At 46.0% G+C, this 22563-nt stretch overlaps 1 protein-coding gene across 4 annotated transcripts in view; it reads left to right on the forward strand.

Moving 5' to 3' along the window:
- Nucleotides 1–22563, forward strand: part of LOC106587616 (talin-2) — a 130352-nt gene that overhangs the window by 76136 nt on the left and 31653 nt on the right. For all 4 annotated transcript variants that reach the window (XM_045709031.1, XM_045709029.1, XM_045709028.1 and 1 more), the window contains 20 exons: nucleotides 506–714; nucleotides 1742–1840; nucleotides 2017–2184; nucleotides 2579–2713; nucleotides 2860–3019; nucleotides 3867–4033; nucleotides 7659–7787; nucleotides 12570–12683; nucleotides 12852–12965; nucleotides 13234–13368; nucleotides 13580–13708; nucleotides 13831–13933; nucleotides 15126–15334; nucleotides 17953–18072; nucleotides 18318–18515; nucleotides 19625–19764; nucleotides 20393–20486; nucleotides 20810–20899; nucleotides 21091–21213; nucleotides 22337–22480. In XM_045709031.1, coding sequence (XP_045564987.1) covers nucleotides 506–714; nucleotides 1742–1840; nucleotides 2017–2184; nucleotides 2579–2713; nucleotides 2860–3019; nucleotides 3867–4033; nucleotides 7659–7787; nucleotides 12570–12683; nucleotides 12852–12965; nucleotides 13234–13368; nucleotides 13580–13708; nucleotides 13831–13933; nucleotides 15126–15334; nucleotides 17953–18072; nucleotides 18318–18515; nucleotides 19625–19764; nucleotides 20393–20486; nucleotides 20810–20899; nucleotides 21091–21213; nucleotides 22337–22480 — 2780 coding nt within the window. The remainder of the gene's footprint in view (nucleotides 1–505; nucleotides 715–1741; nucleotides 1841–2016; nucleotides 2185–2578; nucleotides 2714–2859; nucleotides 3020–3866; nucleotides 4034–7658; nucleotides 7788–12569; nucleotides 12684–12851; nucleotides 12966–13233; nucleotides 13369–13579; nucleotides 13709–13830; nucleotides 13934–15125; nucleotides 15335–17952; nucleotides 18073–18317; nucleotides 18516–19624; nucleotides 19765–20392; nucleotides 20487–20809; nucleotides 20900–21090; nucleotides 21214–22336; nucleotides 22481–22563) is intronic.

Genomic DNA, 22563 nt, shown 5'->3' on the forward strand with positions numbered 1-22563 from the left:
TGTTGTCCAGTAGCAATCAGAGAAGAGTGCTGATATAGGATCAGTTTGGCCTTTAAGGCCATCGTATAGTGAATAAGATGACATGGCCCGGGGTCCTGATCCTGGACCAGCGCTCTGAGATGCTTAATACAGTCCCTGACCCTTTTCCCCTTTAATCTAAACGGCTGGTCATTTCCACCAGCAGTCTCATGTCTAAACAGAATAATCTAATGTGACATGCTGAATTGACTGGCTGAGTGTAACATGGGTACATGTTTATTGTGACATACTGGTTCACTGTACTGCACCCTGTTAGGTACCCAGAGGACAGGCCAGAAGGGCTTGAGATGGTTAACTTGGCTCTCTTTATCTCTCTATCTCTCTTTTTCATTCTCCTTCTCTATCCTCTCTGCCTCTTTCCATACCCACTCTTTTTCACTTTCGCTTACTGTACTCTATTCCCTCTGTCTCTCTCTGCTCTCTCTCTCTCTCTTCCCCTGCCCTCCTTCCTCCCTCCCTCTTATAGGTGACCCGACAGACACAGACTACACTGCAGTGGGCTGTGCCATCACCACCATCTCCTCCAACCTGACAGAGATGTCTAAGGGTGTGAAGCTACTGGCTGCTCTTATAGAGGATGACACGGGCGGGAGCAATGACCTTATGGGTGCCGCTAGGAACCTTGCTGGGGCCGTCTCTGACCTGCTCAAGGCTGTGGAGCCTGCCTCCGGAGAGGTGAGACAGGGCTGGCGGATGCCTCAACTCTGGTCCAGGAGAGCCTCGAGTGTTTACAGGCTTTTTCCCCAGCTTAGTGCAAAGCAAGCACACTTGAAACAAAAGCCTGCAGATTGGCCTACTGCGGCTTTCCGTGGCCAGAGTTCTATACCAACAATGCTTTAACCCAACACCTGTGGTATCTGAAGAGCACATGAGCTAGCTTCTACACATGATTCAATGTTATAGACTTACTTGGACCTCATTAAGTTCCATTGTCCCTGATATAAGGCATTTTATATTCTCTTTATTAACAGAACAAAGATCACAGTTTATCTTTTCCCAGTTGTATTGTCTGAGGGTAACAGAAGGCTGTAGAGTGTGTTAGGTTTGACCTCTGATTGGAAGTGTTTATACTGTACTTATCACTAATGCACCACTGGCCTCAATAATACCAACTGAGCTCCTACTGTATTCATATGGTGGCACTCCTCCCAGTTACAAGGCTTAATTTGATTAATATTTCCCATTTTTAGGGAGTGTGTGTGTGTCATGTGTTGGCTGTCTATTGTATTCCTGCCCTCATGTCTGAACAGAGACAGGCGGCCAGAGACCGACAGCCAGGCAGAACCATAACAAAATATGGCCATTTGAACTATTCACCCTTCCTTTGCTACAGTGTGTTTTGTTGACGTTGAACAAAACAAAGCCTGGTGAGGATAATTCTGTTGTGAATGATTCATCACTGCCATGTTGAATAATGGATTTCACATAGAACTGCACCTGCAGGCCCAGTTCACTACGCTCACAATGTTCTCTTCAAGCCCAGTTGGGATAATAATGTTTTTGGGAGATTCTGTCTTGACAATATGAAAATACCCTTATGTGGATTCAGAAATACAGTAGCTCATCTAAGCTAGTCTGGTGTGTCGACCTTCTGGGGCTAAGCGTAGATGCTGAGACAGCTGTAATTTAGGTCTACCTACCGTAGACCCCACGGGGGCTAACCCTTGTGCCATAGCTGTACTCTGACTTCCTGTTCCCTCAGCCCCGTCAGACAGTGCTGAGTGCAGCAGGCAGTATAGGCCAGGCCAGTGGGGACCTGCTGCTTCAGATGGGAGAGAACGAGTCAGACGAGAGGTTCCAGGTAAGAGTCTGTCTATTTTCACTTTTTCTCATTACAACCTTTCACATGCGATTCAGACTCAGCACATTTAGAAGGGTTTTTCTGCAGTTTCACCCAATCTGAGTTTCAAGCGTAACCTTTGCTTATTAGAATTTATTCAGCGGGATGGACATGAATAATGGTGATGACAATTTCAGGAGGTGCTGATGAACCTGGCCAAGGCTGTGGCCAACGCGGCAGCCATGATGGTGCTGAAGGCTAAGAACGTGGCCCAGGTGGCAGACGACACGGTCCTACAGAACAGAGTCATCGCTGCTGCCACGCAGTGTGCCCTCTCCACCTCCCAGCTGGTCGCTTGTGCCAAGGTACAACCCTGTAGACCTTTCACACACTCCCACTGACATTTCATCATGATGAGAATGATGTGAGAAGGTAAAAGGTTTGTGGCAGTGCTACGGTGGATAATTCAACAGTAGCTATGTTTCTTCCTCTTCAATAACCCCAGGTAAAGTAAATACACTAACTTCAATAATATACACGTAGATGTTCAACGGAAGTGTTTTTGATCTGACATGATTTGTTTGCTTCATCTTTTTTCCTCTTTTGTTTCTCTTTCAACACATTCACTCATTTTTCTCCATCATCCCTTCTTCTCCAGGTGGTGACTCTCACTTTCAGTGCTCTGGTGTTCCAGGAGCAGCTGATCTCGCTCTTCCTCTCCCTCTCTCACATGCTCACTTTCTCCATCTCTCCCTGCAGGTGGTGAGTCCCACCATCAGCTCCCCAGTGTGCCAGGAGCAGCTGATTGAGGCAGGGAAGCTGGTGGACCGCTCAGTGGAGGGCTGTGTCCAGGCCTGTCTGTCTGCCACAGTCGACGGGGAGATGCTGAAGCAGGTGAGCGGAGTTGGGGTCAACTCCATCTCAATTTCAGTACAATTTTCTCATATAGAAGCATTGAGGAACATTGAAATGGGTTTGTCAGTGTACTTCCTGAATTGACTGAAAGTTGAATTGAAACTGAATTGAGACACATCCTGCAGGTGAGTGCTGCAGCCAGCGTTGTCGGTCAGGCCCTGGGGGACCTGCTGGAGCACGTATGCCACTACGCCTCCCACGGCGAGCCCATTGGTCGCTACGACCAGGCCACTGACACCATCATGACTGTAACAGAGAGCATCTTCAGCTCCATGGGAGACGCAGGTGAGGAGAGGAGGGAAGGGGATTCCCTAGTAGTGGTAGTGATGAAGTCGCTAAATAGAACAGTGAAATTAAATTAAATGCCAATAAAACTTGATTTAATTGTTTAAATTGATGAATGTTTGTTGATATTTAGATTTAAAGCCTCTTGGTGTATAGAAAGTGTCTGCCAGCTACTCTAAATAACCTCATTCTGTACTGTACTGTGGCCAACCAGTTGAAGAATGCTGGCTTTCAGCCAACAGCAAATATGTGGGTTCAAGTCACACCTGCCATCAGCCTCAGTTAGTTGTGTATAAAAATGGATTGGAAAAAGACTCATTCTCTCTCCCAGGGGAGTGTTGGCAGATTGGCTTGAGTTCTCGATGCTGGCTGCCAGATGCCTGCAGTTTAAATCCATGTGTTCTTTAATAGAGAGAATAACTACCCATCTCTCGTCTCCTTGGACTAGCAGGATTTAGTCATACAGTAGCCTAACTTTGTCTGGTTCTCTCTCTCGCTCGCTGGCTCTCTCGCTCGCTGGCTCTCTCGCTCGCTGGCTCTCTCGCTCGCTGGCTCTCTCGCTCTCTCGCTCGCTGGCTCGCTCTCTCGCTCGCTGGCTCTCTCTCTCGCTCGCTGGCTCTCTCGCTCGCTCGCTGGCTCTCTCGCTCGCTCGCTGGCTCTTCTCTCGCTCGCTCGCTGGCTCTCTCTCTCGCTCGCTCGCTGGCTCTCTCTCTCGCTGGCTCGCTGGCTCTCTCGCTCGCTGGCTCTCTCTCTCTCGCTCGCTGGCTCTCTCTCTCGCACACACACGTCTCCACCCCCTCTACTTCTAACCATCCCCCTCTTTCTCTCCTCTGTCTCCCCCTCTCAGGAGAGATGGTTCGTCAGGCCAGGGTCCTAGCTCAGGCCACCTCTGACCTAGTGAATGCCATGCGGTCAGATGCTGAGGTGGAAGTGGATGTTGACAACTCTAAGAAGCTACTTGCTGCAGCTAAACTACTGGCAGATGCCACAGCCAGGATGGTGGAGGCTGCTAAGGTACAGTACGTAATAATGTCTTACTTACTGTGCTAAGCTTTCGGTCAACAACAACCTTTGTCAGAACCGGTCTGATGAAGGACGTTGTTCATTAAAAGCGTAGCACATTAAGCACTGAAACTTGCATCTGATCAAGTGTGCAGAGACCTCTTTTCATTTATTTAGTAAAAAGGGTTTAGTGACGTCAAACTCCTTCCACAGAGGCCCAGTATCTGCTGATTTTCACTCCACCCTTGTACTTGATTGAGGAATTAAGGTCACTGATTAGTAAATAACTCCCCTCACCTGGTTGTCTATCAATCAATCAAATTTATTTATAAAGCCCTTCTTACATCAGCTGATGTCACAAAGTGCTGTACAGAAACCCAGCCTAAAACCCCAAACAGAAAGCAATGCAGGTGTAGAAGCACGGTGGCTTGGAAAAACTCCCTAGAAAGGCCAGAACCTTGGAAGAAAACTAGAGAGGAACCAGGCTGTGAGGGGTGGCCAGTCCTCTTCTGGCTGTGCCCGGTGGAGATTATAACAGAACATGGCCAAGATGTTCATAGATGACCAGCAGGGTCAAATAATAATAATAATAATCAGTGGTTGTAGAGGGTGCAACAGGTCAGCACCTCAGGAGTAAATGTCAGTTTGCTTTTCATAGCTGATCATTCAGAGTATCTCTACCGCTCCTGCTGTCTCTAGAGAGTTGAAAACAGCAGGTCTGGGACAGGTAGCACATCCGATGAACAGGTCAGGGTTCCGTAGCCGCAGGCAGAACAGTTGAAACTGGAGCAGCAGCACAACCAGGTGGACTGGAGATAGCAAGGAGTCATCCAGCCAGGTAGTCCTGAGGCATGGTCCTAGGGCTCAGGTCCTCCGAAAGAGAGGGAGAATTGGAGAGAGCATACTTAAATTCACACAGGACACCGGATAAGACAAGAGAAATACTCCAGATATAACAGACTGACCCTAGCCCCCCGACACATAAACGACTGCAGCATAATAAATACTGGAGGCTGAGACGGGAGGGGTCGGGAGACACTGTGGCCCCGTCCGACGATCCCCGGACAGGGCCAAACAGGCAGGATATAACCCCACCCACTTTGCCAAAGCACAGCCCCCACACCACTAGAGGGATATCTTCAACCACCAACTTACCATCCTGAGACAAGGCAGAGTATAGCCCACGAAGATCTCCCCCACGGCACAACCCAAGGGGGGGCGCCAACCCAGACAGGAAGATCACGTCAGTGACTCAACCCACTCAAGTGACGCACCCCTCCTAGGGATGGCATGGAAGAGCACCAGTAAGCCAGTGACTCAGCCCCTGTAATAGGGTTTGAGGCAGAGAATCCCATTGGAGAGAGGGGAACCGGCCAGGCGGAGACGGCAAGGGCGGTCTTAATTGAATGGAAACACTAAAAACCTGCACACATTAGGCCCTCCGTGGAATGAGTTTGACTCCCCTGGGTTAAAGCATAGATTCTCCATTATGTATGTACTAGAGGAGTTGTCCAAACGGAAGGTTAGTAAAGTAGGTTGTACTAAAGTAGTATATTACCGATTCGTCCTCTACACAACTAGAGCAGTGAAATTCCTCAAACTCCCTTCTAAGAACCGATGATCTGTCCTGTCCGTTGTTTTCCCCATCCTGTACACACAAGGTGACCTTTTCGTTGTCTGCCTGGATGTGCTGGGGAAAAGAGGACCCGGCTGGAGTCCCTAGAGAGAGATGTCTGTTTTTGAATCCCAGAATGTCTATCAGAGCAGTGTATGGCTGCAGCAGGATGTCCCGTGTTGTCCCTCAGATCACCATGTTCCCATGAAGTGACCTCATCACTAATGAACCACCAGTGACCTCTGAGGTATCACTGATTGTACCGCTGTGACTATGGTGGCCTTCCTATTTAAACACCACCCAGAGACCAAGAGACTGAGCGGTTCTCACTGACTGGAGGACAGGCATCGCTATGGGGTCTGAAAGAATTTGGCTAGTCTAACCCCTTTCTATGTCATACTTTCTCTAAAAATGGCCCTTTCCAGTGAAAAACTACAGGTTGTAATTCGCAGAGCTGCCAGTGTATTGTTTTTATTTAATTTTTATTTAACCTTTATTTAACTAGGCAAGTCAGTAAAGAACTAATTCTTATTTACAAATGGGGTTGTATTGTATTTAAATACATTCATTCAAACCAGAGCGTTTTCCACAATGCTATTTGGGTGCTTCCTGGTTGTCTAGTTAAATATCAGTCTACTTTTATTCAGGCAGTCCATTTGATTCTTCATCTGCTCCTCAGCCTTACAGACAAGTATTAATGTCCCTGCCATCATGAAGGCTAAATGGGGCCATATCTTACAGCTGGTTGGATGCTTTTGATTCCACATTAATCACATTATAGCAGCTATCTTTATCACTGTCAATGAAGGATTTACCCAGCCACTGTTTCCTTGGTAACTGTCAGAAAGGGGACTGTATTCAACACTACCCCTAGTTGCAGGTAGCCTAGCAGTTAGAGCGTTGGGCAGGTAACCAGAAGGTGAAACATCTGTCAATCTGCCCTTGAGCAAGGTACTTAACCCTAATTGCTCCAGGGTTGCCGTCAACATTGGCTGATCCCTGGCTGTAACCCCACTTTCAGAGGGTCTCGGAGGGGGGGGATATGCACAAAAAATATATATGCTAATATAAGCATCATATAATTGATTGATTGAGGGTAGAGAATGTTTTGCTGAGGCATGGAGAAAGGATTGTGTCAGTAGTGGGGAGTCCACAGAAGATGGCAGCTCTTCGTTTGGCTTTCTCTCAAAGCTGTGTGCTGAGAAATCTGGACCTAAGCATGTGGTTTAATTTTGGACAGTACTCTGTGTTTCATTTCCAATCCCTTTTATTATTAGAATACGATTGGTTTTCCCTTCAGTGACAATTTCCGATCACACATAAGTGACAGTTAACCTGGCGTACAGGAAGCAGCGAATAGTATCAATAATAGCCTAGGCTGGCTAACATGACACACTGTTATGAAAAAACTGTTTTGCATTTCAACAGTCAATCACATTATTCCTCTCTACTCTTGAGGAATTAGTATTGTAATGTCTCAAAACATTAGTCTGGGCTTACTGTAAACATCACCTTGGGGCTGTGGGTGGTATGTTTTTAGTGTGTGTGTATTAGTGAGATATAAGATGGCTGCTGTAATGTTCTGTAGAGGGTTACATTCAGCAGCAGGTGAGGTGAAGCGCCTGGCTGCTTAATTAACTAAATGGCATAGAGGCTTAGGCTCTAGATTCTCTTCATTCCCTCAACAATAGGACGCACAGAGGCTCTTAGGGATATTGGTTTGTGTGAACTGAACCCAGTCACGTACAATCAGAGACAGCTGGAGAGAAAGAGAGGGGTAAAGAGAGCTGGAGCCAGAGGAGGTGGTAATGAAAAGGAATCTTGACGTTTCCTCATCAACAAGATGTTGATAGATAAACAAAGAAGAGCTGCTGTCATTACAAACGGACATGATTACAGTTGGACTCTAGCACTTTCCCTGGATGCATCTCCATCTGCTCCAGTTTAATGATGGATGAGGTGTCTTCCTTTGTCTCTGTGTGTGTGTCTGTCTCTGGGGGTGTGTGTGTGTGTGTGTAACAGGGCGCAGCGGCATACCCAGAGAACGAGGACCGGCAGCAGAGACTGAGGGAGGCAGCTGAGGGGTTACGCGTGGCCACCAACGCTGCAGCTCAGAACGCCATCAAGAAGAAGCTCATTAACAGGCTAGAGGTCAGTTGGATGGGGCTAGGCTGGGCAGAGCCATATATGTACAGTATACCTATGGGTGGCTCCGCGAGTTTGGTGCTAAGATGGCGTCCCATTAATGAGTTTGCTAAACTCTGTATATGACTCTGGGGCTGAGTAAGCAGGCACTTCAACTTGCTTCTCCTCATCATAGCTCTTGCTCTACATACACACCACATTGTCAATCACATGGAAAACACCAGGCTTTGAGTGAAAGTCTAGAGATAGTATTTTTTATTTGCTGTATTATTTGGGGCTTTAGGTTAACGTGCAGAGGTGATTACATTACCAGAGCTATTATTTCCAACTGTTGATGTAAACCATGCAAGAACAGTTATATACAGTACAGGACATTACTGAGTGTGTTTGGAGAGCTACAGTGTACTCTGTGTACATTCAACTGTTATAGAAACTTCCTTTCCCTTCCTGTTTACATTCTGAGAAGTCCTTGTAGGTTTTCCTTCATATGAAAGTAGAGACCATCCAGTATCATTCTTCGATTGTCATCCTACTAGCCACTGAAATGTAAAAGGAGCATTTTACATATGACTGTTGAACGCGGAATGAGGGAGAGCTCGGTTTGTTGTTTTGGAAAGTCTGGTGTTTTGAAAGTGTGTTAAAAATTTTCTTAGTGTCTAGCTACCTTTTGAGTTTGGATCCCGAGACGCAGTTGGCATCAGTTGCTGGGTCTGCTACTCTCTGTCCAGTAATCCTGCCGACCAAGACCGGTTCTGAGGAGCTATTTGGTGTAGCTGCTTGCTAGCTGCCTATCAAGCTTGCGTGGTTTTCTTGAGGGCTTGAACGTAGCCCGTGGCTGGGATCACAGATTGTCCCGGGCTTGTGGCTGTCAAGATCCCTGCTGATTTGAAAACAACAATCTTCCCTGCGACCTGCTCTGTCTGGAACTGCGAGGAGTAACAGCGTGACCTAGGTGGCTAGGTACCATGACAAAGACCAAAGCCGGCAGGAGTACTGTTGAGGACAATGGTGTCTCTCTGTCACAGGTGAGTGAACAACAAAAAAATTCTACATGCAGTTGTTTCAACAACAAGAAAATGGCTTGTAGTGTTTTGTCCAAGTACTGGTGGACTCAACTAATAAAAGAATGGATGACCTGACCAGAGAGGTCCAGGACCTGTAGAACAGTTTGCAGTTCTCCCAGGCTCAGCTTGATGAGTTTAAACAAGAGAAAGGCAAGATGACAGCAATCTGTAAGTCATTGAGAGAGGACATCAGTTCTGTGTGTGATTCCATGATAACATTGACGGTGAACAAATGATCTTGAGGGACAATCAAGGCAGAACATCATGGTTGTAGACGTAATTGCAGAATTGCCACATGAGACCTGGTAGAGTCTGAGGACAAAGTGAGGGAAATGATCTCGGAGAAACTGAAGATGGACCACAAGAAGATTGAGGTGGAGCGCGCCCACAGAACTGGAAAACCCAACACCGGCCCAGGTGACAGGCCCGTAGTGGTCAAGTTCTTGAGGTTTATTGCCTTACCTCCCTAATCTTACTACATTTGCACACACTGTATATAGACTTTTCTATTGTGTTATTGACTGTACGTTTATTTATCCCATATGTAACTCTGTGTTTGTGTCGCACTGCTTTGCTCTATCTTGGCCACGTCGCAGTTGTAAATGAGAACTTGTTCTCAACTGGCCTACCTGGTTAAATAAAGGTGAAATAAAAAAATGTAATAAAAAAGGACAAAGTAGCTGTTCTGGAAAGAGCCAAGAACTTGAGAGGAACGTGTACCTTCCTCAACGAGGACTATCCTGAAGCTGTGCACCAGAAGAGGAAAGAACTTATCTTGGCCATGAAAGCTGCCAGAGTGCGTGGGGACATTACTTACATCTGCTGTGACAGTCTCGTTGTCCACCCTCCCTCCCAAAACCCTGGAAGGGATGAGAGAGCAGAGCCTGTGGGTTTGTAGCTCAACCCCACAGCACACACAGATTCACTTACACACACTGACTGATTCATGGAATATTTATTTCTCTCAAAGAATAGAATAGGTCGACTTTTGTACTATGGGAGATAGTAGATTGATATAGGCTAGTGCTTTTGCTGATCGTTAGGCCTGCTCATCTTGTTGGCTGACGAAAAGTAAATGTGGACAGTTCTTTCAATATCTTTAATATGCACCTCGGAATTGGATATGACAGAGAGCCATGTGAGTGAGAGATTGCGTTGCACACTCAGGGAGAAGGGCACAACGCAGCACTGCAAAAGGCATGGATTCTTTTAGGGTGCATTACGGCCACAAAGGGGATGCCACTGTGAAATTCGAGGCATTATCAAGTGCTTGTCAAATTGTGAATGAGAGACTATTGGTGTGTGTTCAGCCTGTGCAAAAACAAAGCCGAGCTCATGCCTTTCGAGATTTTTTCAAATCATCATTAGTCTCATCATGCAGCCTTACAATGTATTAACAATCAAAACATATAGCCCAACGTTTGTAGAACAACTAAAGTTACATTAATAAATCTAAATTATGCATATAGGAGTACCTATTTCTTTGTTAACCGCTCAACACAGAATAGTGTGTGTGCGCAGGTGCGCATTCCCTCATCGTTTTGGAGAAAATATTAATATTTTATTCAGCTTTGTTCAATTGTGTTCTTAATACTATAAAATAATGCCATGGATTTATAAGCAAATCTTATCTGCTAAATTAAGTAGTGTAGCCCACAGCCATTTGGCATAGCCACATCAGGACCTAACATAAGGACAACTCCGAGCATGCTGTTCTTTTCTTCTGAAATAGACTACATTTTCTTCATATTATGCTTCTTTAGACCTGTCTAAAATAAATAATGGATTTATTGTGAAGGGGTAGGCTATATTACATGGATTTATTAGACTTTTTAAAATGGCTTGTAGCCTATGTGTGGAAGCCAGGAAATGCTAAATGTGTTTGTTAATTAACGGTCAATTACCGTGAGACCGGCAGTTATTTGCTTGACAATCACCGGCTGACGAAATTTCGTGACCGCCACAGCCCTAAACAAGATTGTCCATGTATCGATCACATGAAGCGGCCTCTACTGGTTCCAACAGCAGACCTATCAGCTTGCTGCCAGATCTTAGCAAACTGTTGGAAAAAATGGTTTGACCAAATACAATGCTATTTCTCTATAAACAAATTAACAACAGACTTTCAGCATGCTTATAGAGATGGGCACTCATCATGTACTGCACTGACACAAATGACTGATTGTTTTATAAGAAGATTGTGGGAGCGGTACTGTTTGATTTCAGTGCAGCCTTTGATAGTATTGACCATAACCTGTTGCTGAGAGAACTTATGTGTTATGGCTTTTCAACCTCTGCCATATCGTGGATTCAGAGCCATCTATCTAATAGAATTCAAAGGGTTTTATTTAATGGAAGCTTCTCTGTCAAACATGTAAAGTGTGGTGTTCCGCAGGGCAGCTCTCTAGGCCCTCTATTATATTTTTACCAATGACCTGCCACTGGCATTAAACAAAGTATGTTTGTCCATGTATGCTGATGCTTCAACCATAAACGCATCAGCAACCACAGCTAATTAAGTCACTGAAACCCTTAAAGAGTTGCAGTCTGTTTTATAATCGGTGGCTAGTAATAAACTGGTCCTAAAGCTAAGAGCATTGTATTTGGTACAAATCATTCCCTAAGTTCAAGACATCAGCTGAATCTGGTAATGAATGGTGTGGTTGTTTAACAAGTTGAGTAGACTAAATTACTTGGTGTTACCTTAGATTGTAAACTGTCATGGTCAAAACATATAGATTCAATGGTTGTAAAAATGGGGAGACATCTGTCCGTAATAAAGAGATGCTCTGCTTTTTTGGACACCACACTCCAAAAAGCAAGTTCTGCAGGCTTTAGTTTTGTCTTACCTTGATTATTGTGTGGTCGAGTGCTGCAAGAAAAGACCTAGATAAGCTGCAGCTGGCCCAGAACAGCAGAGTGGCACACCTTGCTTTTTATTGTAATCAGAAGGATGATATAAATACTTTGCATGTCAGTCTCTCTTGGCTAAGAGTTGAGGAGAGACTGACTGCATCACTTCTTTTTATAAGAAACATTGTGTTGAAAATCCCAAATTGTTTGCATAGTCAACTCACACAGAGCTCTGACACACACCCTTACCCCACCAGACATGCCACCATGGGTCTTTTCACAGTCCCCAAATCCAGAACCGATTCAAGAAAGCGTACAGTATTATATAGAGCCATTGTTGCATGGAACTGCGTTCCATCATACTGCTCAAATGAACAGCAAACCTGGTTTCAAAAAACAGATAAAGCAACACCTTCCCTACTTGACCGAGATAGTTTGTGCGTGTATGTATTGATATGGAGGCTACGTGTGCCTTTTTTAGATTGATTAAGTTTTGTTTTTGAGCTGTTCTTGTCTGTTAATGTTCTGTATTGTTCATGTTTTGAGTGGACCACAGGCTCTCACAACAGCTAATGGGGATCCTAATAAAATACCAAATCAGGAGATTGTTTAAACCCTACTGCCCGACATTAAAGATGGCACGACAAATATTTGATCTCTGACCTGAGGAACCCTGGCTCTAAACGGAGACTGTCTGCCTCCCAAATGGCACTCTATTCCCTTTAGTACGCTTCTTTTGACCATGGGCCTCCTGGTCAAAATATATGCTCTACAAAGGGAATGGGGTGCCATTTGAGAGGCATCTTGTGTGTGTTTTGATTCGTTGAGGCAGTGATTCTAAACATGCCTAACGTGTGTGACATTCCAACAGAATGCCGCCAAGCAAGCTGCAGCTGCAGCCACCCAGACCATCGCTGCCTCCCAGAATGCAGCAGCCTCCAACAAGAACACCGCCGCTCACCAGCAATTGGTGCAGAGCTGCAAGGTACTGGGGATAAGTCTCTTAATGCCAGGGGACATTGCCAGTTGCTTGCATTGAACAATTTGTATGCCTACTGTAGTTATACAGCTATAATGGTGCTACAGCTATATAGAAACTGTGGTTGAATACTGTATGTGTGTTGACTGTTTATGTATGTGTGCGGCTCACTAGGCCATGGCAGACCACATTCCCCGGCTGGTCCAGGGGGTAAGGGGCAGCCAGGCCCAGCCTGAAGACCTCACTACCCAGCTAGCCCTCATCATCACCAGCCAGAACTTCCTACCGGTACACCCCCAGTGCCAGTCTGGCTTCTAATCTAACCCTAACCCTAACCCACATATTGAATGAAGGGATCTCAATATATTGTACAGTGCTGATGTGTCTGTGTGTGTGTGTGTGCTTGAAAGCTTCTAACGCTATATTATTGATGATGTCTAATACTTGGGCAAGGCTGGGTTTTGTAGTTATAATAGATTCAAATAAAGACATCTATTCTCTGGTACAAAACATCTTCTTGGGATGAATTTGACATTTCCTGCTTCTCTCATGACAGCCTGGCAGTAAGATGGTGACATCAGCAAAGTCGTCTGTTCCCACGGTGATGGACCAGGCCGCAGCTATGCAGCTGGGTCAGTGTGCCAAGAACCTGGCTACCAGCCTGGCAGAGCTCAGAACCGCTGCACAGAAGGTACATACACACACACACACACACACACACACACACGCACACTTAAGTCATACCCATCTCTCACCTCTGTCACTTTGTGAGGGTACCTATCCCCTGTTAGGACTAGCCAGCTTCTGATAGACTATGGCACTAAATACCAGCTCAGATGGGTTAAAAACTGTCAGTCTAGAATGACTAATTCAATGGTCTGCTCTCTCCCTGTGCTTTTTAGGCCCACGAAGCCTGCGGCCCCATGGAGATCCACTCAGCTCTCACAGCCGTCCAAACTCTGAAGACTGAGCTCCAAGATGCCAAGATGGCTGCCATAGACATGCAGCTGAAACCACTACCTGGAGAATCGGTCAGGAAAATCTGATTAATTGAATTAATCAACGTCTCTCATTACTTCTAGTGCTTACTCTTTCATCCATTGCTGAGTCTGTTTGTCTGGGTGTCTGATGTACTGTGCTGTTCTCTCTGCAGTTGGAGAAGTGTGCTCAGGACCTGGGCAGCACCTCCAAGTCTGTGGGATCCTCCATGGCTCAGCTGCTCACCTGTGCTGCACAGGGCAATGAACACTACACAGGTACTGTACTACTGCCCTGAGACTCCCATTCTAATGACAGCAATACCGCTAAATAACAAACTCCATAGCACCACCAGGATGTGTCTATAATGGTATATTTCACTTTTGACTACAGATTTTACTGTTACTACTGAAAGCGTCAACATATTTTGATGCTTCAAGGTCAATAGTAGATTAGATTCAGCCTTTACTCTCTGAAAAGTAGCACAAAGACTAAAGCAGAAGAAATCTTTCCCCTACTTGAATAGATGTGACATTCCTTCAGTAATCTTGTCTAGATGAATGGGGTAATGCAAGCTGATTCAATTTACTAGATTCCTCCCCAATGTGTTGTGTTGAAGCTGAAATGTTGCATTCCCTTGTTGAGGCAGTCAGCAGTTTAGACCTTATGAAACTAAACCAGAGGCTCTCGCTACCTGGTATAGCACACTGTCAACATGAGGGCTATGGATATCGAAGGTCATAACATGCATTTATTAAGGCTTAATTCAATCTTCTGAATGTATTTGGATGTTTGACACATCTGAATGCAAGCAGTCCTTTTCATTTAATGCATTTGTTTATTTGTCACATGCTTGGTTAACAACAGGTGTAGACTGACAGGGAAATGTTTACTTATGGACCCTTCCCAACAATGCAGAGAGAAACATTTAGAAAAAAATAAGAACACAGGGAATAAATACATAATGAGTAATGACAACTTGGCATTATACACAGGTACAAGTACCGAGTCGATGTACAGAGGTACGAGTTAGTGCAAAGAGGGTCAATGCAGATAGTCTGGGTAGCTATTTGGTTAACTATTTAGTATTCTAATGGCTTGGGAGTAGAAGCTGTTGGGGGTCCTGTTGGTTCCAGACTTGGTGCATCGGTACCGCTTGCCGAGGGAGCTTGCCGTGCGGCAGTGGAGAGGGAGCTTGCCGTGCGGCGGTGGCGAGGGAGCTTGCCGTGCGGCGGTGGAGAGGGAGCTTGCCGTGCGGCGGTGGAGAGGGAGCTTGCCGTGCGGCGGTGGAGAGGGAGCTTGCCGTGCGGCGGTGGAGAGGGAGCTTGCCGTGCGGCGGTGGAGAGGGAGCTTGCCGTGCGGCGGTGGAGAGGGAGCTTGCCGTGCGGCGGTGGAGAGCTACTTCTGTAATAACTCTTGTTTATTTGTAACATTCCAAACCCTACTCACCATTTGTATATTTGCCTCCAGGGTTAGCAGCCAGAGAGACAGCCCAGGCACTGAAGACTCTAGCCCAGGCAGCGCGGGGCGTGGCAGCCTCTACCACCAACCCTCAGGCAGCGGCATCCATGTTGGATTCAGCCTGTGATGTTATGGAAGGCTCGGCCATGCTGATCCATGAGGCCAAGCAGGCCCTGGTCTCTCCCGGTGACGCAGAGAGCCAGCAGAGGCTAGCCCAGGTGAGTGGGGCACTTCAATACAATAACGTGCAGAGCCATATAGGGATGAAGCTACTGTACATCTCTATAAAAGGCTCTGCTATGTGTATGTACAGTTGAAGTCAGAAGTTTACATACACTTAGGATGGAGTCATTAAAACTAGTTTTCAACCACTCCACAAATTTCTTGTTAACATACTATAGTTTTGACAAGTCGGTTAGGACATCTACTTTGTGCATGACACAAGTAATTTTTCCAACAATTGTTTACAGACAGATTAGTTCACTTAACTCACTGTATCGCAATTCCAGTGGGTCAGAAGTTTATACACTAAGTTGGCTGTGCCTTTAAACAGCTTGGAAAATTCCAGAAAATTATTTCATGGCTTTAGAAGCTTCTGATGGGCTAATTGACATAATTTGAGTCAATTGGAGGTGTACCTGTGGAGGTATTTCAAGGCCTACCTTGAAACTGAGTGCCTCTTTGCTTGACATCATGGGACAATCTAAAGAAATCAGCCAAGACCTCAGACAAAAAATTGTAGACCTCCACAATTCCGGTTCATCCTTGGGAGCAATTTCCAAACGCCTGAAGGTACCACGTTCACCTGTACAAACAATAGTACGCAATTATAAACACCATGGGACCACGCAGCCGTCATACCGCTCAAGAAGGAGACGCATTCTGTCTCTTAGAGATGAACGTACTTTGGTGCAAAAAGTGCAAATCAATCCCAGAACAACAGCAAAGGACCTTGTCAAGATGCTGGAGGAAACGGGTACAAAAGTATCTATATCCACAGTAAAACGAGTCCTATATCAACATAACCTGAAAGGCCGCTCAGCAAGGAAGAAGCCACTGCTCCAAAATTGCCATAAAAAAGCCAGACTACTGTTTGCAACTGCACATAGGGACAAAGATCATACTTTTTGGAGAAATGTCCTCTGGTCTGATGAAACAAAAATAGAACTGTTTGGCCATAATGACCATCATTATGTTTGGAGGAAAAAGAGGGATGCTTGCAAGCCGAAGAACACCATCCCAACTGTGAAGCACGGGGGTGGCAGCATCATGTTGTGGGGGTGCTTTGCTGTTGGAGGGACTGATGCACTTCACAAAATAGATGGCATCATGAGGGAGGACAATTATGTGGATATACTGAAGCATCAGTCAGGAAGTTAAAGCTTGGTCGCAAATGGGTCTTCCAAGTGGACAATGACCCCAAGCATACTTCCAAAGTTGTGGCAAAATGGCTTAAGGACAACAAAGTCAAGGTATTGGAGTGGCCATCACAAAGCCCTGACCTCAATCCTATAGAACATTTGTGGACAGAACTGAATAAGCGTGTGCGAGCAAGGAGGCCTACAAACCTGACTCAGTTACACCAGCTCTGTCAGGAGGAATGGGCCAAAATTCAACCAACTTATTGTGGGAAGCTTGTGGAAGGCTACCCGAAATGTTTGACCCAAGTTAAACAATTTAAAGGCAATGCTACCAAATACGTATTTATTGTATGTAAACTTCTGACCCACTGGGAATGTGATGAAAGAAATAAAAGATGAAATAAATCATTCTCTCTACTATTATTTTGACATTTCACATTCTTAAAATAAAGTGGTGATCCTAACTGACCTAAGACAGGGAGTTTTTACTAGGATTAAATGTCAGGAATTGTGAAAAACTGAGTTTAAATGTATTTGGCTAAGGCCTATGTAAACTTCCGACTTCAGCTGTATATGGCTATGCTAACTTCCATATTTTCCATCTGTTCAGTATAATTGTCCTCTGTCTGAATGGAGTGGACTGTGATTGGTGCTCTTAGACAACAAAGGGCTACTAGAGTTTTTATATCACCACTTTTATTCAGAAAGTCTTGGCTTGTGTTACAGTGAAGGTCAAGTGAGAGGCACAACTACAGTACCTGGTTGTGAATAATAAAATAATTAACTTTTCATAGACAAATAATAGTTGACATTTAATCAGCCCAGCTGAACATAACACTGGTCACCTGTCAAGCACAGTGTAGCAGGAGATTCACAGCTTTAAGCACACATCAATTATTAATGCCTGGTCCTCCCCATATAACCTTCCCACAAGATGAATAAATGATGCATCTATTGATGCTACTGCAGATAAAGGGACAGACTGGACATAGTATTGTGGTGTTTGTTCTGTTCCTTTGCAAATGAGAGAGAAATAGGTCCCATTTTACATGGTGTCGAAGATCTCTTTGGTTTTGAATGGAGTCCAATGAAAGTCCTTGAATTCCTCTTTGGATGATGATCTCTTTCAAATCTTGCCAAATAAAAGGCTTCAATTGTGTCTCTTTTTATCTTTTCAGGTAGTCCTAGTTGTGCATTCAGTAATCCTTTCAGCAGCACGACTCGGGTTCTGTTGCTAGGCCCCACAGGGACACAGACATATTGGTTTGGCATATGTTCTGTTGGAAACAGAAGTGCAAATTAGGAACATCAATTACTCCGCTATGCTTCTTGGCTCATTAGCATTTTAAGATTGTGATTGCAGCTCAACATCACTACTGTGGAAAACACCTCCGTTCACGCATGAATGATCACACGCAGGCACGCTCACAAACACACACACCTGTGCTCACACACACCTGTTCTCTCTGCTTCAGGTGGCCAAGGCTGTGTCCCACTCTCTGAATAACTGTGTCAACTGCCTGCCTGGCCAGAAGGATGTGGACATGGCCCTCAGGAGCATTGGAGAGGCCAGCAAGAAACTGCTGGGAGAAACGGTAAGTTCTACGCTTCCTTAAGTAAAGGTTACTTTATTGAAAAAACATTCATGTAAAGCCACTGATTACCCCAGAGTTAATCACCCGTTTATTGATTTAAAACTGCCGCTAGGTCAAACACTTATCTAATGTTTTTAAACCAAACTTACATTTATTGCACCACAACCTAAACACTGATTCGCTATGGCTGTCTTTGTTGTGTCTCTCCGTTTTTCTCTATCTCTTATCTTTCTCTCTCTCTGTAGCTCCCTCCATCCACCAGGTCATTCCAGGAGGCCCAGAGCGAGCTGAACCAGACCGCAGCAGATCTGAACCAATCAGCAGGAGACGTGGTCCATGCCTCCCGCGGCTCCAGCACCCAGCTCGCAGACGCATCTGGGAAGTTCAGCGAAGACTTTGATGAGTTCTTGGACGCCGGCATTGAGATGGCTGGGCACACTCAGGTGCAGTCAGAGTGGTCTGTCTGTCTGTGTGGTACTAAACCTGGAACGTGTTTGTTAGGGCATACCATACCATAGCAATGGAAACCAAAATGAACATTTCTTATTGACACGTTCACATAGTGCCTCCCCGTTCCACACAGTTTTGTTGTTTTTGTTTTGTGCCTAATGAACACAAACGAGGCACCATACTGGATTTGACTGTTTTAGTGTGACTCATTTATTTACGTAAGCCTCTTCATCACCTTTTGGACATAAGACCCAACTGGATAATTTATCAAAACTGATATGATGGAAAATAGAGGAGGAAAAGTTGACCAATTGGCCTCAAAAGACATAGCTTGGCCAACCATCAGTCAATCTATTTGTTGATTAACTTTCCTTATAGATACGGAATATTTAATTGAATTGCCTCAGAGCGGCGGTCTGTTAAATTTAGTCTAAATAAGATGACAGTTGAAGGCCTTTTCCGTGCTGCCTTGCTGATAAGGAAGGAGGAAATCTTAGTGGCATGACACTGATTACCAAATCAGACCCAGGTGACTGCAGGAACTGCCAGCAGCAGAGTTGGAACCATAGAGTCTGAGGGGAACAGTAGACATGTTCAGCATGGTGCAGCTAGAAAACAGCCCAGGCACCATTCTCCTATTCATCTAACTGAAGGATAGGAGGACCAGGGATAGTCAGTTGCACAGGGCTCCCGACTGGTGCAGCGGTCTAAGGCACTGCATCTCAGTGCTAGAAGCGTCACTACAGACCCTGGTTCGATTCCAGGCTGTATCACAACCGGCCGGGATTGGGAGTCCCATAGGGCAACGCACAATTGGCCCAGCGTCGTCTGGGTTTGGCCGGGGTAGGCCATCATTGTAAATAACAATTTGTTCTTAACTGGCTTACCGAGTTAAATAAAGGTTACATTCAGCGTTGATTAGCACTATATAGCCGTGTCATCGCTCTGAGGGGATCAGTTACTAGGCAGATTTGGGTTCATTTAGACTCTCTAAATGACTAGCAACATTTCATGCCCTTTCTGTATGACTTTTGTATATGATTGATTTACAACTAGTGTTTATGACTTGTAATAACTGGTGATTCTGCTGTGGATGTTGTAGAGGAAAGATGAGCAGATCCAGGTGATAGGTAACCTGAAGAACATCTCCATGGCTTCCAGCAAGCTGCTCCTGGCAGCCAAGTCTCTGTCTGTAGACCCTGGGGCGGCTAACGCCAAGAACCTTCTGGCTGCTGCTGCAAGGTATCTACCATACACTACCCTCTATGTGGGCTCTCACAATACCACACCTGTTGATTGGTTATTTATCATGTCATGTTTGATTTAGAAAAGGAGGTTTTCCACCCACAGTTCATTCAACTTTTGCAATGTGTTACAATATGCTTATGCCAGGGCCAAAGCAATGGGAGGTTTCACTGTGCCTTAGGAAGGGACAAGGCTTTTGATGTGACACACATGCACTTCTCAATCTCACACCTCCAGTGTAGCTCCACTTCACAGCAGAAATGTCCTCCTAGGTGGTAGATGACGTGCTGTCTCCCTTCAGGCTTGTGGAGGCTGTTAATTTCCTGTCTGGTAATTGGAAGGTTAAGAGGGAGGTGTGCGACTGAAATGTCTGACTGGCTCACTGAAGCCTGCAGGAATTCTGCTGAAAAAAGAGGGCGAGAGAGAGAGAGAGGGAGGAGGAGGAGGGGAGAGACCAGAGGGACCCAGAGGGGACCCAGAGCACGATATTAGATTTGGAACCAATGGAGCCTGGGACCTTGTGTTTGTGTAATGGAGCTGAACGCTGGTCTAAGTGCCTCTCATTTTGAACTTCTCTCGCCCTCTCTCGGGCTCTCACTCCTCTCCATCCCATCCTGTGTTTCAGAGCAGTGACAGAGAGCATTAACCAGCTAATCACACTGGCCACACAGCAGGCCCCGGGACAGAAGGAGTGTGACAATGCCCTACGAGAGCTGGAGGTACCATCAACATCAATAGCTTACATCAATAACATTAGCTTTACTGATAACAGCTGCAGTCATAGTGGTGGTAGCAGGAGTGTTAGTTGGAGCAGTAATGGTGTTAGTCAAAGCAGTGTCATCTGTAGCAGCCTTTGTTATGAGAGATTGGATAGTAGCATCATTAAAGTGGGTTATGTTAAATGTATAGATTATGGGAGTGCTCTAGGAGAATGTTTTCATGTAGCTCATTTAAGTTGTATCTATAATGGGTTCCTTTTGGTTTTAGTTAAATTAGCAAGTTCCCTTCTAGATGTTAAGAGATGTTTTCCCTCTCCTCTCAGGCGGTGAAAGGAATGCTAGCCAACCCCAACGAGCCAGTCAGCAACCTCTCCTACTTCGACTGCATCGAGAGCGTCATGGAGAACTCCAAGGTAGGGAGGGCCACGACCCTGAGCGCTGCTGAAAGAGCAAGCATAACCACAACCTCCAGACAGATGGAAACGAGTAGAGATGGAGAGATGGGAGGGAGAGCGGAGAGAGAGCGGTGACCTGCCTGGCTGAGGAATGCTACAGCTTAATCCCTCCCTTCTGCTCTTTTCCTCTGTTCCCCCTGTTCTTTCAGGTCCTGGGAGAGTCCATGGCTGGCATTTCTCAGAACTGTAAAACCGGGGATGTGCCAGCGTTTGGGGGCTGTGTGGGACTGGCCTCCAAGGCCCTGTGTGGCCTCACTGAGGCTGCAGGACAGGTGAGGACATGCTACGGAGTACCTGCTCTGGACCTACCAGACATACTGTGTGAATATGTGAGCACCCTGTGTGTGTTCTGCTTGAGCTGGGGAGTGTTGTGCTAGTGTAGAAAGAGAGTAGTGTGGACTTCTGTTTTTCCACTACTGTCCATTTCTGGGTTTTCCCTTACTACATCAATATACCACACATGAGTAGGCTCTGTCCATCTGTGTGTAGACCAGATGCAGTAAAAAGCTGCTATTTAAGCTGCTAACATTGTAGCCTAGCTGTTTTCTGCTGCTATGAGACCCATGTCTGGTTCTACAGTATGCTGATGTCTCTCCTCCTGTCCCCTCTCCTCTACAGTATGCTGATGTCTCTCCTCCTGTCCCCTCTCCTCTACAGTATGCTGATGTCTCTCCTCCTGTCCCCTCTCCTCTACAGTATGCTGATGTCTCTCCTCCTGTCCCCTCTCCTCTACAGTATGCTGATGTCTCTCCTCCTGTCCCCTCTCCTCTACAGTATGCTGATGTCTCTCCTCCTGTCCCCTCTCCTCTACAGTATGCTGATGTCTCTCCTCCTGTCCCCTCTCCTCTACAGTATGCTGATGTCTCTCCTCCTGTCCCCTCTCCTCTACAGTATGCTGATGTCTCTCCTCCTGTCCCCTCTCCTCTACAGTATGCTGATGTCTCTGCTCCTGTCCCCTCTCCTCTACAGTATGCTGATGTCTCTCCTCCTGTCCCCTCTCCTCTACAGTATGCTGATGTCTCTCCTCCTGTCCCCTCTCCTCTACAGTATGCTGATGTCTCTCCTCCTGTCCCCTCTCCTCTACAGTATGCTGATGTCTCTCCTACTGTCCCCTCTCCTCTACAGTATGCTGATGTCTCTCCTCCTGTCCCCTCTCCTCTACAGTATGCTGATGTCTCTCCTCCTGTCCCCTCTCCTCTACAGTATGCTGATGTCTCTCCTCCTGTCCCCTCTCCTCTACAGTATGCTGATGTCTCTCCTCCTGTCCCCTCTCCTCTACAGTATGCTGATGTCTCTCCTCCTGTCCCCTCTCCTCTACAGTATGCTGATGTCTCTCCTCCTGTCCCCTCTCCTCTACAGTATGCTGATGTCTCTCCTCCTGTCCCCTCTCCTCAGGCCTCCTACCTGGTGGGCGTGTCTGACCCCAACAGTCAGGCAGGGCATCAGGGGTTGGTAGACGCCATCCAGTTTGCACGAGCCAATCAGGCGATCCAGATGGCCTGTCAGAACCTGGTGGATCCGGACAGCAGCCCCTCACAGGTCAGTTGGGACATAATAACACAGGTTTGTTTGGTTTTATTTGTTTACTAACTAGTCACCTTGGGTTGATTTGAAGAGTCTCT

This window comes from Salmo salar, chromosome ssa26 (genome assembly GCF_905237065.1).
Source record: "Salmo salar chromosome ssa26, Ssal_v3.1, whole genome shotgun sequence".
Lineage (NCBI taxonomy): Eukaryota > Metazoa > Chordata > Actinopteri > Salmoniformes > Salmonidae > Salmo > Salmo salar.